Source organism: Camellia sinensis, chromosome 7 (assembly GCF_055761805.1).
Source record: "Camellia sinensis isolate YWXY chromosome 7, ASM5576180v1, whole genome shotgun sequence".
In the NCBI taxonomy this organism is placed as follows: Eukaryota; Viridiplantae; Streptophyta; class Magnoliopsida; order Ericales; family Theaceae; genus Camellia; species Camellia sinensis.
Window position 1 is genome coordinate 17193963 of NC_138967.1, and position 17433 is coordinate 17211395.

At 36.8% G+C, this 17433-nt stretch overlaps 1 protein-coding gene across 1 annotated transcript; it reads left to right on the forward strand.

Moving 5' to 3' along the window:
- Positions 1-9030: 9030 nt before the first annotated feature.
- LOC114268579 (FRIGIDA-like protein 4a) lies at positions 9031-15552 on the forward strand. The gene is made up of 3 exons (XM_082877538.1): positions 9031-10282; positions 13089-13264; positions 14815-15552. The coding sequence occupies exons 1-3, from the start codon at positions 9370-9372 to the stop codon at positions 15298-15300; spliced, it is 1575 nt and encodes a 524-aa protein (XP_082733664.1). The 5' UTR covers positions 9031-9369; the 3' UTR covers positions 15301-15552.
- Positions 15553-17433: the final 1881 nt, after the last annotated feature.

Here is a 17433-nt window from a genome sequence, read left to right on the forward strand (position 1 = left end):
CCCGGCCCGTCGGGGGTATTTTTCAGGGAATAACCGTTATATTCGGGATCGGGGGGTCAGGTCCCCATCGGGCCGGTTTCAAATTGCCATCCCTATCTATAACGTTAATTTGGACTTCCTCTGAAGGGCCAATGCTTGGCTTCGGGAAACCTACTTCGATAGTCCGTTTAATCTCTGAGTTGATGGCGGAGGCTAGGCAAGCCAAGGCATCTGCATGGGTGTTCTGATCATGTGTTATCTAGTTTAACTCATGATGGTCGAATTTTGCCAACAAGGAATTGGCCGTTTTCATGTAAGCCGCCATGCGGTCGTTCCTTGCCGCGTACTCCCCCGTTAGCTGGTTGATCACCAGCTTTGAATCACAAAACACAAGCAAACGCCGAGCGCCAAGAACGTGCGTGTTCTGTAAACTGGCTAGGAGGGCTTCGTATTCGGCTTTGTTATTTGATGCTTCGAAGCCAAGCTTGACAGCCTGCTCAATTATTACGCCGTCAACAGACATGATGACAACTCCGGCTCCACTGCCCCGCTGATTGGACGACCCATCGCAATACAACTGCCAAATATCCCCAATATAAATCCTCCAGTTCGGCTTCGGTTGAATTTCGTCAGGCTTGAAGTCGGTCAGGACACCAGTGAATTCGGCGACAAAGTCGGCAGACACTTGCCCTTTGATTGAGGTTCTGGGTAGAAATTGAATATCGTATTGGCCAAGTTCCAGAGCCCACTTTGAAACACGTTCGGAAGCTTCTGTACTGCGTAGTACAGACCGGAGGGGATAGTCTGTTAGCACCCCAATGCTATGACCCTGGAAGTAATGTATCAATTTCCTCGTCGCCATGACTAGGGCTAAGATGAGCTTTTCCAGCGGAAGGTAGCGTGTTTTGGCATCAACCATTGCCTTGCTCACATAATACACCGGTCGTTGCTCTCCCAGCTCTTCCATTATCAGCACGGCGCTGACGGCCTGGTCGGAAACTGCCAGGTACATAATGAGCGGGCCACCAAGAGAGGACGTTGCCAAGAGTGGTACTGAGCGGAGGTATGTCTTAAGGCCGTTGAAAGCGGCTTCGCATTCGGAGGACCATTCAAAAGCCTTGCCCTGCCGTAGTGTATGAAAGAATTGTCGGCAGCGATCTGTGGAACGACTGATGAACCTGTTGAGCGCGACGACCATCCCCATTAACTTTTGCACCTTTTTTATTGATCGAGGGGAGCTGAGCTCCAGGATTGCTGTGATCTGCCTTGGGTTAGCTTTGATTCCTCGATGATTGACGATATATCCCAAGAATTTGCCAGAAATGATTCCAAAGGCACATTTGGAAGCGTTCAGCTTCATTCCATATTTGCGTAGGATGCCGAATGTTTCTTCAAGATCGGCTATATGATTCTGCTTTACCTTTGACTTGACCACCATATTGTCAATGTACACTTCCATTGTGCGACCGAGTTGCTTTTTGAAAATGGTAGTGACTAGTCTCTGGTAGGTTGCCCCAGCGTTCTTCAGCCCAATAGGCATAACCTTATAGCAGTAGGTTCCTCTTGGGGTGAGGAATGCAGTTTTCTCCTGGTCCTTCGGATACATGACAATTTGATGGTAGCCTCTGTAAGCATCGAGGAAACTCATGCGCTGATGGCGTACTGTAGCATTTACCAGTTGGTCTATCCTTGGGAGAGGAAAACAATCTTTGGGGCAGGCTTTGTTTAGGTCCGTGAAATCAACGTAGACTCGCTATGTACCGTTCTTCTTCTTCACAACTACAGTATTAGAGAGCCATGTGGGGTAGGTAAATTCCCTGATTGCCCCTTGCATCAAGCAGCCGGTCAACCTCTTCAATCACGGCGGTAGTGTGCTCTGCGGCAGATCGCCGGCTTTTCTGAACGATCGGCTTGCACTTAGGGTCAACATTCAAACGATGCTCGAAAACAGTTGGGTCGACGCCCGGCATTTCATATGGAGTCCATGCAAATACATCAAGATTATCGAGCAGGAAGGATACTAGCTGCTGTCTGTCGGTTTGATTCAGGGAGGCACCGACCATGAAGAATCTCTCTAGATTGCCGTCAATCTCAATTCGATTTAAGTCTTCCGTGGCCTTCTCATTCGGGAGCCACCCGATATCATCGAGGCTTTCACGATCCGGCACCTCGATGGAATTAACTTACAAATCCTTTGGTGTCTTTCTGGAGAGGAGATAGCATACTTGTGCCGATTGTTGGGAACCACGGATCTACTCGATGCCGTATTCTGTCGGGAAGCGCAGAAGCTAATGATAGGTGCTCGGGACAGACCACATAGTATGCAACCAAGTTCGCCCCATGATGAGATTGTACGGCGAAGGTAGCCTGACGACCAAGAATTCCACATCCACTGTTCAGGAGCCTGCTCGGACGGGTAGTATGATTTTTCCCAATGGATATTCTGGATTTGCGTTGAAGCCGAATAATGGATAAGGAGCCGGAGACAAGTCTGATTCATTTAAGCCAAGTTTGATGAAGGTCTTGTAATACATAACCTCAGAAGTACTTCCCTGGTCTATAAGAACGCGCTCGATAGTAAATCGATTGACACATAGTTCAATGACCAGTGGATCAATGTGGGGGACTGTTATGCCAATACGATCAGAATCGTCGAAAGTGATACTCGGAGCTTCATGCGGCCTTTTCACCGGTGTGAGTTGCTTCTGGGATGCAGGGTGTGTTTGAATTGTGTGCACGGCTGAGGGCGTTGGCAAACTGTATATCATATGGATGACTGCAAGCGGAGGTGATTCCCGCCGAAGTACAATTGTTCTGGTTGCGCACGTTTGGGCATGGTGCTGGGGCTGAACATCTCGGACCAACTCCTGAAGGTCTTTCATGGCACAGCTACTATCACGATCATGATCTTCGCGATATTTACACCGCCTATCCCTTCTTGTCGAGTCGGGAGGTGCCACCGCTTCTGATGGCCTGGTGTAGAATGAGGGGGCCCACTTTATATGCAGACTTTCTCCGGAGGAACTGGAAACTTCAGATCGTCCATTCTTCTTGGGATTTGGGGATAATAAGTCAGAGCTGCTATCGGTGTCTTGAAGCCGGGCTCGAGGTCGTCGATCACCTACTTTCAAAGGTCGCTCGGGATTTTGGGGCACGACTTGTTTGGATTTTGCTACCTCCAAAGCCAAATCCTAACGGAGGCGCTCGTTCTCATCGATCAAGTTTTCCAACCTCTGCTCATTTTGCTTTGCCTACTCTATGATCGCTTGCATTGCCTCATGTTCTGGAGTCGAAAGTGAGACGAAGTTCAAAACGCGTCTTGCTGGGAGAAGCTCCGGTCCGTGTGTGTTTGTTGGAGTGAAAACGTCTACTTGCATGTTTTTATCAGTGACTATTAGAGGATCCTCCGTCACGTCCGCTATGGATATGCTTGAGTATTCCCACAGACGGCGCCAGTTGTGGGGAAGTGGTTTTTGGAAATACTCTTCTGATCTTGGGGGACGCTCGTGATCCACCGATAGGCACCTGAAAGGAAATAAACACTCCGGTCGGGGGTGCCGGAATTAGCACTCCGATGGACAAGTTAGTCTCTCGTTCTAGATTACTTGTATTCTAAGTTAAACACCACAATTATCACATACCTCTTTCTGGCTGATGTCTTTTCTATTTATATCTTTTCTTCTTTGGGCCTCGGGATTAGTTCCAAATCCAACCTCCTATTCGGCATATTTTGTAATAAACCGATCTTCACTTGGCCCCTTGCTTAATCGACTATCTGGCCGAATAAGGTTGGGTCCGAGTTTCCGCGGCAATGGCCGAATGTTTCGAATCTTGATTCTTCAATATTCGACTCTCCGGAATCTCTAAGGTTGGGTCCGAGTCTATACTTCAATCTGATTACTACTTTTAGAACCATATCTGGTAGTGGACAGTGAATTGAGCCACCACTCCACCTCACTTTGTCCAGCTTTTCGGCCTCTTACGCTTGTCCTCATTTTCTTTGCTTTTTCTCACCCTTTCCTTCGGTTTCCGGGGAAGTACATAGATACACCCATTCCCCTCCACTATTCTTGCCATCCAAAATATGACCCCCACAACATATAACTCTCACAAATTTCAAAATGATCTGAATCATTCATGTCACTATCAAACACAACTCTAAAAAAAATTCAAACACATCAATAATCAATACATTAGTGAAGGTCATGAGGGTCTTCTTTTGTGGGGGTCCCAAACATTTTCTTATCCTTTATTCACCCTCCACTGTGGATATTATTTTAAGTTAAAAGTGAATAATAAAAATATAATAATTAAAAGTATTTTTTTATTAGTATTTGAAAATTTATTATTTTTTAATTTATTTAAGTTATTTGTGTGTAATAAGTTAAATCAAAAGTTATACTAAACAATTTGACACAAATTTTTATATTACAATAAATTATACATTACTTATATAAGCCCCACCAAAAACCTCTATAATATCAATTGTGTTAGGAATAAAGAAAAGAAAAGTTTGCTAGATGTTTTATAAAACATATGAAATTGTCTATTCCTTGAAAAACTAAATGAATAAATTCATGTAACGAGACACATATGTCATATGTAAGGCAGATTGTGTCATTAAACAATTCTAAAATTGTCACATTAATAAGTGTAATGATTTCTTTTTTCTTAATTTAAAAGAATAATAAATTAATATATTTATTTTGTAGTTATTAAATTTGTCATAGAGATATTTCATTATAATTATAAAATTGAATAGATCATAATCCATAAAATAATGTTAGGGATACCAAATATTTTACTAAAATTTATATCAAATATCTTACATGGGCGTGTAACTTATATCACATTCATGTGAGTGTTTGGTAAAAAATTTAATATGTATTTGGGATTTCTGACATTTTTGTAATCCATAGCTCTTATATGTGAGCTCCACTGATATGGCCAAGAAGCTAAAAGGTTATTGTGTGAGTGATTTTCCGATCACACTGCTCAACTCAATATTCAGCTGGAAAGAACTAAGAATAGATGACGCCTAGCTGACCTGCAACAGAAAGAGAAGATTTCGGCGATGGTTCGTCCACCCGGGAGCACTCCGACGATCAAATCAGTATATCTCTCAAAGATAATCAATAGTGCAAGACTCACTATACTGAATATAAATTGCATACCTTAGACCTATGGGGATGTCTCTCTTTTATAGTTAACTCAATCCTTGTCCTACTAGAAGCCTAGCTTCAATGGACTTTTGCTCAGTGCTTAGCCTGGACTCTCTAATAGATATAAATAAACTCTCTAAGAGTGTTATCCTTATCCATGCTGAAGTCCTACATCATTCTAGGACTCTTGTCCCTTATCCGCTTATCTCGGATTTCGATATCTTCGGAGATAACTTTGACCTTGCCGAGATCACATCGGCGTTATGACCTGGACACGTGGCACCTCGGCTGACACGTCGGCGTCACCTTAGCCACGTGTTGGGACTTAGAAAATATATCCCCACAGTTATTGTCAAAAAGTCAACTCTTCTCTCTATTTTTCTATTATTTTTTCATAAAAAATAAAAAAATTAATTTTCATAATAACTCTTAATTTCACATCTATATACTATTATACGAAATTTCTTTGTGCACTTAGGTTCCCTCTATGTATAATTTGAATCGGGTCTAATCTAAACAATTTGAATTTAGCTTGTAAGATTATATTCATGGTTAAAATTTCAAATTTAGTTGAGTCTATGTACCAAAAGTTAAAGAGATTAGATAGGAGGTTTAATTATTGGCTGTTGATATATATAATTATATATAATAAATATAAAATATACATATAAAATAAAAATGAAATGTAACTATAAAACAATGATAATATATATTTTTCTTAATTTATTGAAATGTAACTATATAAGTGAAACTATTTTTAACTATTTTTTTCATAATTTTTTTTTATATAATTTGAAAATACAAAACATTCATTCGGCACAACAAAATGCTCAATTGGTATATATATATATATATATAGGGTGAATTACACTAATAGTCCCTACAGTTTAGGACTTGTGTCAATTTGGTCCCAAACTTTTCAATTGTGACACATTTGACCCTGAATTTCAAATTTTATTCCAAATAAGGACAATTGAAGATATCATTAGATTTTTCAAGGGTAAAATCGTCAATGTGATAAAATATAAACTAATTTGATAAAAATAAATGTCAAACAAATATTTTTAAATTTTAAAAAATTATTTTTACCCACTAAAAATAAAATTATGTAAAATTGATAAATCTTTTAGATATTTATTTATTTTTACCAAATTAATTTTTATTATGTGTTCAGATTATGATCATGTAAAATTAATTTTAAAAAATTAATCTTGTAATTTTTATTAATTTTTATCAATTTTACATAATTTTATCATTGGTGGATAAAAATAAATTTTAAAAAATTAAAAATATTTTTTTGACATTTATTTTTGTCAAATTAGTTTAGATTTTATTAAATTGACGATTTTGCCCTTGAAATTAAATAATGGTATCTTCAATTGTCCCTGTTTGGAACAAGATTCAAAATTCAGGGTCAAATGTGTCACAATTGAAAAGTCAAGGACCAAAGTGACACGAGTCCCAAACTATAGGGACTGTTTGTGTAATTTGCCCACATATATATATATATATATATATTTTATATATTGAATATGAACAATTTAAGTTTTAACATGAAGATAAATATGGACTCAAATTTGAACAAATCACCTCGAGCTCAAACCAAACTTAAACAAATTTCTTTATCTAAAGAGAATAACATTACTATGGCTTTGTTTGGGAAGTCTTGGCTGAGACTTTTTTGGCTATTTTAATCACAAAAAAATAAAATAGGCTATTTTAGCCACAAAAAATAAAACACAACATCCAACTCATAATCATTACACTCTTCTTTCACAAAAAAGTCAAAAAAATTAAAAAGTCAAAAAATCTTTTCCAAACTAAACTTTTTAGCCCAAGCTAAAATAGCCAAAAATATCAAAAAGTCAAAAAGCCAACCCACTTTCCAAACCAACTCTATTTTTATTGGATCAGTCCATATAAGACATTTATTTTGATTTTAAATGAAACTCACACAAGTATACGGTGATATTAATTCTCCAAAATTATACATAAACTAAACTGAACATCCGATTATATTAATATATATATACAGCACTACCTTTGACCGTTTTAGTTTATCTCACTCATGCAATGGGTGTTCATGGAGCAATTTGTATGAAACAAAACCGGTCTTCATGGTTAAAAAATTTTAAGGATAAAAATCAAATTACGAAATTCTTAAAACTGAACTAGAATCAAATTCTAAAAAATGTGATTGATTACGGTTCTGCTTTCTAAAGTTCCGTTTGGGAAGTTGGTTTAGAGATTTTTTTGACTAAAATAGTCACAAAAAATAAAATAGACTTTTTAACTTAATAAGACAAAATATCACATCTAACCCATAATCATTACATTCTTTCTTTCACAAAAAAGTCAAAAAATCCAAAAAAGCCAAAAGCCTTTCTTAAACTAGGTTTTTTAGCCTGAAACTAAAAAAAGCCAAAAAGCCACCATACTTCCCAAACAGAGCTCAAGTTAGAAACTTCATGACTCTATTTAGAACATCAAATTCAATAACAATTGATTCTTTGTATAAAAGCATTCCAAATAAATTAACAAACATATTTCAATTTTTAGAATGTTCTCCAAGCATAATTTTTATAAAATGTTAACGATGTAGCAATTTTTCATATTTCATATTAATTACTACTATAATTTTCAATAATAATCATCTTATTTGGTTTTGATTAATTTTTAAAAATTAAATTTTTTACTTTTTGTGTTTTTTTTTAGTGAATTTTTTAATATTTTAAATAATTTCTAAATGAACATAACTTAAATGCATTTAAAATATAAAATATTTGTAAAAAAAATATTTAAAAAGTTAGGCAAACTTCACTTTACTTTCTGTGATTTGGGTTACATGCGGTTTACCTCGCTAACATTTAGAAATGACCACATAACCTTGGATTGAAATACACCGTTAGATCCGTTAACGATTTAATTGAAAAGACTAAAATACCCTAGATTTTTGTCATTTATTTGGAAGATAAGTGCACTTTAACCTCTGTACTTTATTTTATATGTAATTTAACTCTTTGTATTTTATTTCATATGCGATTTATCCCATTAAAATTTAAAAATGAGCACATAAATCCCGTTATGTCTGTCACATGTTTTACACTAGCTGTTAAGTTGGATGAAATATTTAACGGTGCACTTCAGTTTGCAAACCATAGAAGAAGGGAAGTTTGGAAAGAAGGTTGAGTTAAAATAACCCAAGAAAAGACAAAATAAATCAAAATAACTAACAAGATAAAATATCATATTTAATTTATAATTATTTTATTTTTTCTCTCACAATCATCAAATCAACTACAAATAAAAGCTAACTAACTTTTCAAATACAATTATTTTAGTTAAAGTAAAATAATCAAAAAAATCAAATAACTTTCTAAAATAACTAAGGCCTCATTTGGGAACAGGCTAATTTAGTAACTTTTTAGTTATTTGGCTAAAATATGAGCTAAAAAAAACTAGTATGTTTGGGATGACTTTTTGATTTATTATGAAAAGATGTGCAAAAAGTAGAGAGAAAAGAGAATATTTGACTTTTTAGTATGAGTTGTTGGGTTTTTGATTTTTTTAATAACTTTTTGACATTTTGGCTAAATCGTCCTGTTGCCAAACGAGGCCTAAGCCATTATTTGGGAAGTGGGTTTGAGTGAGTTTGGGGCTAAAATAGTCATAAAAAATAAAATAAGTTTTTTAGTCTTAATAAGACAAAACATCACATCCAATTAATAATCATTATATTATTTATCTCAAAAAAAAATTTAAAAAGTCGAAAATCTTTTCCCAACCAAATTTTTTAATCACAAACTAAAATAATCAAAAAAAAAAAATTAAAAAGCTAAACTCAAACCAAGCGTAACTATCTAAACCAGACCATAGTGTGAGATTAACCATAATTAATTAGTTATACCTTGAAAAAAAACAAATTCCAGCATATTTAATCAATTATTCCTTGAAAAAAACAAATTCCAGACCATACCGTTTGTACTTGTACGGATCTATTGCTCTCTCTCTCTCATCCTACGCACCATCACAACCCCCGCGCACATTAGCACCATACAGGACGGAGCAGACGCCATCAATCGAGCCACGTCATCACTCCGCCTTCTTCCTTCCTTCAACTTTGCTTTATCGCCGACCACACACTTCTCTCTCTATCTCCCTCTTCAATTTATAGGGCTTCTTCGATACTTGTTCTTCTCTCTCACAATTTGAAAGTCGTAGACTCACGATGGGTTCAATCGCCGATCCCGGCGGCGAGTTCGGCGAGTTGACCCAGCGTCCGCCGCCGCCGAGCTTCGACGAGTTCCAGAGACAAACCTCTCTGATGACGAGCTGTACTCTGCTATGGAAAGAGCTCTCCGATCATTTCTCATCACTCGAACAAAACATCCAGAGAAAGTCCGACGCTCTGAAGCGCAAGATCGAAACCCTAGACTCCCAGACCAAGGAGTCCCTCCAATTCCTCGAGAAGCGCGAGTCCTCCATCGACGATTCCATCTCGATCGCACTCGACAAGATCCAGGACCGCAAGAATGCCGCTCTCACCCCCGATGAAAATTGCTGCGTCGGCGACGGCGAAGAAGTTGATGATGCCGAGGGCTTGTTGTTGAAGCTTCGATTTTACTGTACAAAAATGGACGCCGAGGGGTTTTGGAGGTTCGTGACGGCGAGGAAGAAGGAATTGGACTCAATGAGAACTCAAATGCCTCTAGCCCTAGCTGATTCCATCGATCCAGCGAGGTTCGTGTTGGAGGCGATTTCGGAGGTTTTTCCGGTGGATAAGAGAGAGGATAAGAGCGAGAGAGTGAATGATTTGGGCTGGGCGTGTGTTTTGATACTGGAATCGTTGATACCAGTTGTGATCGATCCGATTTTGGGGAATTCGCGACTTCTGGTGACGCCGAGAATGAAGGAACGAGCGAAGGAGATAGCGGAGACGTGGAAGGCGAGTTTGGACCAGCGCGGTGGAATTGAGAATGTCAAGACTCCTGATGTGCATACTTTTTTGCAGCATTTGGTGACTTTTGGGATTGTTAAGAAGGAAGATGTTGATTTGTATAGGAAGCTTGTTGTTGCTTCAGCTTGGCGGAAGCAAATGCCCAAGCTTGCAGTGTCTCTGGGATTGGGTGATAAAATGCCTGGTATGTTTCTTGTGTTGTTTTATTGTTTTCAATTACTGGTTTGTGTTGAAATAATCCACTTTCATGTGTCCATAGATGCTTATTAGTATGAGTTTTGTTCACATAATTGTTAGTTACATCCAGAACTAGTTTCTTAGCTTTGACTTGAGCTGGTTTAGTGGAGTGAGGATTTGAACACTGATCTGATGATCAACGCCAATGAATTCGGTTAGTGGGAGCAATCTTCTAACTCTCTGGACTTTGAATCACACCTCATCAGTTGTCCTCATCTATGTTACATGGACCCAGGTATGGGTGCTTATCTAGAGGTCAGCCCCATTAAATCACGAATTTTAGAGGTCAGACCCATTAAATCTCAAATTTAAGGGTATACGGACTAGGGAAAAAAAAGGTTGTATTTTTATATTTTTAATATATTATGTAAGATAAAATGATGGATATGTAACATACAATATCAAAATGGTGTTTTATAGCAATTATATAACAATATATATATATATATATATATATATATATATAAGACAGTCTTAAATATAAATATATAAGAAGTGTCTGATAGAAAGTATTGGACACATATTTCACATCCTTGTCCGAGTGTTGGGTGTTTGACACAGGTATTTGATTTATTTTGAAGAGTCTATGTAACATAAATCTTCATTGCTTATTGTTGATTAGTAGGCATGGTGTTGTTTTTTTTGCTAAGGACTTGACATATGTATGCATTTAGGGTAGTAAGATTTAAATACCCAACACTTTTAAAAAGCTCACATTTTGAAAAAAACAAGGTTTTGTGTTTTAATCACACAAATTTTGATGCCTTGTAGGAATGAATAAGATAGAAAATCCAATATTATGTTATGATTTTTGTCTCTGTATTCTATCATAATGCAAGCCTGATCTTTAATTGAGGTTGCAAATGAACTGAGCTGTTCATGAACAAACTCGAGTTCAGTTCGTTCAAACTCAGTTCGCTTACCAAATAAACGAGTTCGAGCTTGAATTTTAAGCTCATATAATAAACGAGCCCAGCACAAGCTCAATAATACTTGACTCGATTTGGGTTGCGAGCTAGGTATATATATATATATGTTTAAACATTTCAAACTCCTTTATAATTAATGATCATGATTTTTATTTTTATTTTTATTTTTATTTTTATATTACAAGTAACAATCATTACAAGCTTGTAAGCTTGTGCTTTCCTTGAGTAATGGCTGCAAACAACTCTATTTTATAAGCATTGAGACTAGTATGCTTCTTTGCTTGAGCGATGTGGGATGGCAGAGTGCAATCGCACTCAGTGGCCAAACGACTCCGTTGTTGAGTCGTGTTTCAAATAGTTTGTTTCCCACATCGATAACAAATGTATTTCAAGGTAGAGAGATCTCTATTTAAGTGAAGTAGGTTCTAGTGTTCTTTGGTTTTCTCTTGGCCAATGAGCAATCACGATCCAAGCCTGATTTGCATAAATTTTATGTGAGCCAAGCTTGAGCTCAGATATTTTGGCTCACTTCGAGCTCAAGCCGAGCTCGAACACTTCGAAAATAAATTGAGCCGAGCTCGAACATAGTAAAACTCAACTCGGCTTGGCTTGATTGCAGCCCTATCTTTAATAGGTTTTACTTGGTTTCACTCCAATTTGCGAACTACTATAAAAATTAAAGGCACTTGCTACATGTTTGTTTGTTTATGTGGGGATTTAGATCAAGAGATTTTAGAGGTTTGCCTCTTCGTCGTGTGTTCTATGTGATGCATTGCACATGTACTATAAATTGATTTGTCTTTTGACCTTAATTCATTTCTTTTTGTCTTTTTGCTTGTATGCACTTTTTTTAAAATTTTGTTGGCTTGGTATGCCCCTAATATTCAACACATGAACCTGTTTTGAAAGCGGTGGGTTAGAGGAATCTTTTTTAATCAACCTTATTTCCGTCCCTAATTAGTTGGGTCTTCAAGCCTATGACCTTCAAGTTATAATGAATCATGCCTGGTTATTTGAAAAATGAAGGGTATGTCTTCACAACTTCTCAATGTGGTATCACTCCTTGTAGGGATGACTCAAGTACTGTCCATTTTGCAAACCACTTGATAGAATCAGAGTCTTTCAACAAAATCTAGCTCAAATATATTGAGTTAGAACACAATTATTTAATATTGCTTTCCCTGACGTCCGAAGGAGAAAGCCAGATTATCCCCTGTATTGTGGTTTAAAATCATCCATTGACACCTTTATTTCTTGAGCAAGCTTTTTAATGAATTTCAGCCCTTCAAAGTAACCATCCATGTGGCAGATAAGAACACTCATGAACAAAAAAAAGTGCATAGCTATCACAGTAACAGAATGAAAAATATTTGATTGCATGAACAGGATGAGCCAAAGAAGAATGTGAACTTACTTATCACGTTAGGTTGAATTCTCTAAATTTACTTTTTTCCAACTTTGAAATTCAGCTGATAGCAGAGAGGTTGAATCATATTAAGCCCTAGGGAAGTTGATGGCTCACACGTCATCTAAAAAGCAATCAGAAAACTAAATTGAACCTCTGTGACAATCTGCACGTGATGTTTGCATTGCATATGTAATGTTTACTTAGGGAGCATTTGCTTCCTCACTGAGTTTTACTTCGTGTCCAGGCCTTGATATTTTTTGCATCTTAGCTAGATATGATTCTGATTGATTTTTTGTTTGCGTTTTTGGGTGGACAACTGATTTTTTGTTGGTTTCTTATGCTTTATTGAACTTTTTTGATAAAACTAGAAGTTAATACTGGAGGATTTATGATTGAATTGGAATGCTTATGTACAGATATGATTGAAGAATTAATCAACAGGGGACAGCAGGTTGACGCGGTCCACTTTACTTTCGAAGTTGGTCTTGAGGGCAAGTTCCCCCCTGTTCCACTGCTGAAGGCTTTCCTAAATGATGCCAAAAAGGCTGCAGATTCCATTTTGGAGGATCCTAACAATTCTGGTCGAGCTACGGTATTTATTTATTTTGTTCTTCATGACTTTTTTTTTTTGTTGTATTGGTTTATATGCCTATAACTGTATGTTACAAAAGCAAATTCCGTATATCATTTCCAGTTTTTTCTTCTTTGTGTTGCATGTGATATGCCTCTGCCTTCAACCCCCAACACACACACACACACACACACACACACACACACACATTTGCTATGTTTCTGTACTAGTGGTGCATCTATGAAGCACGGACACAGACACGCGACACGACACGTGACACGCCGACACGCAAATTTTCAAAAAATGGGGGACACGACACGCTGAGGACACGTTCAATATATATAATTAATTTTATTTATTATATGTCATAAAATTATTAAAAAATAATTAAAAAAACATTGAAATAACATAAAATTACATTCCATCAATACATAACATGTCATTTGAAGCTACCAACCATCATTTGTTACAAAATGCATGAAAATCAAACCACAAAATATAAAATTATCCAATGTACCAACAACTAATAAAATATATATATATATATATATTCTGAAAAAAGACATATATATAAATATATATATATATATATATATTCTGAAATAAGATATAGATGGAAAAAAAATATAAAATGAAAAAAAAAAAAGACTGAAGCCGAAGAAGGAAGAAGCCCAGAAGAAGACCAAACACAGAGAGAGAGAGAGAGAGAGAGAGAGAGAGAGAGAAACATCGGCTGACGAAGACTAGAAGAAGAAGGAAGAAGACCGAAGCTGAGGAAGGAAGAAGAAGGTGTACCTTACGAGCGACGAGTGACGGCCGAGGAGCGACGACGAGCGACGGACGAGCGACCGGGTTCTCTTTCTCCTCTGTTATCTTCGCCTTCTCTCTTTCTCTTTTTGTTCTCTGCTAAGCTCTTAGATCAATTTAGGGCAAACATAAGTTATTTTTTGTTTTTTTACAGATTGACCCCAAAAATATTTTGTAAATTTTGAAATTGACCCTAAAAATGTGTTGTAAATTCTGAAATTGACCCCGTGCGTGTCCTGAAAGTGTCCATAACGTGTCCTGGACGTGTCCGGCTTAAAAAAAAATAAAAAAAAATTGGACACTCTCTAGTGCGTGTCGGACACATGTCCACCGCGTGTCTGACACGTGTCCGACACTGGTACGGAGCCCTCGGAGAGGTGTCCGTGCTTCATAGTGGTGCATGGACATTTAGTTTAATTTTTTTGAGTAGCATATCTTTTTCAATCTGTGTGCAATTTCTATGTCCTGTTGCCTGGCAACAAGTCTTGATCCACCACTACCTGAAAAATTTCAAAATATGATTTAATAATATGTTGTTCATGCAAGGGAGGAGAAATATTTTCCACTGCACAGTTTCTCTGTTGAGAGAGAACTTGCATTTATGATTCTTGGATTCCTCACAATAGATGCATTGTATCTCCCTATTTGCATTAAATGTCCTCACGGTGCTCGATCTTGTTCCTTACCAAAGGGTCCTGATGTTGTTCTCTTTGATTAAAGGGGTTACATGCTCTAAAACGCTGGTAATTCTTTTTATTTCACAGCATCTTGCTGCACGCAAGGAGCAGTCTGCACTCCGGGCTGTCATCAAGTGCATTGAAGAGTACAAACTTGAGGCTGAATTCCCTTCAGAAAATCTCAGGAAGCGCCTTGACCAATTAGAGAAATCCAAGACTGAGAAGAAAAAGCCAGCTGCTGTCCCTGCCAACAAAAGAACACGAGTGAACAATGGTGGCCCAATGCCACCAGCAAAGGCTGGCCGCTCGACAAATGCTTACGTGTCATCTTTCCCTGCGGCCCCCACATATGTCAGGTCCCCGTCACATGCTCAATACCCTGTTGGCGTTCCATCATATCCTGCTGGTCCTGCCATGTATGGCAGCAGAAGCCCTCCAACCAACCCTTATGCATACTCACCCGAAGCAGCCCCTCCCCTTGCTGGGTCTTATCAAGTAGCTCCAGTGAACTACTCTCCTTATGGAGGCTATGGAAACATTGCACCAACTTATCAGCAAGCCTATTACCGATAGACTTGACCTGGAGATGGCGAAACACTGATATGATGACCCTGATCTCAAATGTTCTCTAAATGGTTTGTAATCACTAACCTTTTAATGGTAGCGATATCTGTGTGTGTTAATCCTTAATACTGATCTTTAATCTGCATCTTGACTCTTGACTTGACTTGACTTTGTCAAGGACAGGTTCTCTTTCTAATGTTGATTAAACTTGTAGTACTAGGTGAATGTGGAAAGTAATTAAGAAAAAGGTTCTTAACAAAAGACATGGGGTACTAGTACTACCACTGATGTCATGTCATCACATGAGAGATGCTTTTGCTGTGTTTTTTTTCCAGTGTCTTACACCCTTTTAGTCCTTAGATTGTGGGATAAAACGGAGACAAGTGCCATCTGTCTTGTGAGAATCTTGAATTGTGGTTAACAATTTGAGTAGGTTAAAAGATTAGAAACCATTTCTAGTTCATTATTGGAAAAGAATGATTGATGTGAGATGATGTGTTTGATGCCTTGTGTCTGCATGATAATGAAACATGGTTGGTGGCTGTCTTAGATCATGCCATGTGCATGTGCTGGTAACCATGCTTTAGGAAAAAGCTTTCTTCCATGTTTCATTTGAGGTCTGGTAACAGTAAGGCAATAGAAATGTGTATTTCGCATATTTATTTACATAATGGAAAGTGATGGGAATAGAATTTTGGAATTGGTTTGGTATTTGGAAACTCAGTCTGTTATATTGCTATTTCTGCACTTGTCTTTATCCTTTCTATGTATATGTGGATAGGGGTGGGTATATTTGTACTTAGCTAGTAACTCTTTTCTATCATAATGAAACTGTAATGACCTTGAACTTAGTTTTAGTTTGAGGTGAACTACATCTTGACTCGATTAGGAGGTTTTTAGTCTTTTAACATATGATGGCTATGCATTTTGTAAACATTTATTCATTTCTGTATGGCAGATAAGTTTGGGTTTTCTCCTTATTCAAAGTTTATTGTTATTTAGGTAGTATTTGGTTGATGGAGTTGGATAGGCATTTGGAAAGAGAAAGGGAAAGGGAAAGGGAAAGGGCAAGGGAAATGGAAAATGGTGTGAAATGTAGTAATATTTCACTTACTTTTTCTGTGTCTTATTTTAAATTTGTACCTAAATCTATGAACTAAACACAGTATTGAAGAACACACGTTTCCTAATAACAATGCATGAAAAATAATGTTTGAAGCTTACATGAACATGCTTGTCTCCAGGGAAATCTGCATAATCCATATTGTTTTCAATGTTAATTCCTGTACTCTGTACCTGGTTGATTATCCTAATAAACACCTTCATTCAACAGTTGTTTGGATTTTTGTCAATTCATAAGAAAATTGTTAAGATAGATGATTTCTCCCTTATAAGATGTTTCTTTGCTTTATTGAGTTGTTTATTTGGGTCAATTATACGTTTTTACCCTGTAGTTTAACCAAAAGTTAACTTTGGTTCTTATTGTTTCATTTTTAATAATTTGGTCCTACATGTACATCTTAGAATATTGGCAAGTGTCTAATTTTAACCTCTAACTTGAAGAGAATGGCCAAATTGAAATTAGACTTAAAATGTAAGGACCAAATTATTTAATAAAAAAATTAGGAATCTAAGTGAAAATTGAGCCAATTTACAACTATTAAAAGTGTGATTAACCTGATTTATTTTCATTATGTGCTCTTTATTATGGTGATGGTCACAGTTCTAGCTATGTATGGTTAGATTATAGTAATTGTATAGTTTGATATAATTTTTCTTATATTTGTAATTGATCTTCTACCGACTGAAAAAAAAAAAAAAAAAAGAAGTGAAAAGTAGTAGCTTTTAAATTTGCATCTTAAAATTTTCTTTATACTACTACGTGAATTGGTTGTATTAGTGATTAATTAGACTTTAATTAAAATAGGATGGATGTAATTTTTATTAAAAAAGGTCAATTGATCAAAGGTATAAGTATAAAATAGTACTATGCTATTTTTGAAGGGTGGGGCAAGAGATCTTCTGCTCTAATTTTTTTTTTTTTTTTTTGGTTTTGTTTTGTTTTGTTTTGTTTATTATCTTTAATGCAAATCCAATCATACAATATGGTGGGAATATTTTCAAAATTATTGTTCTTTGTCC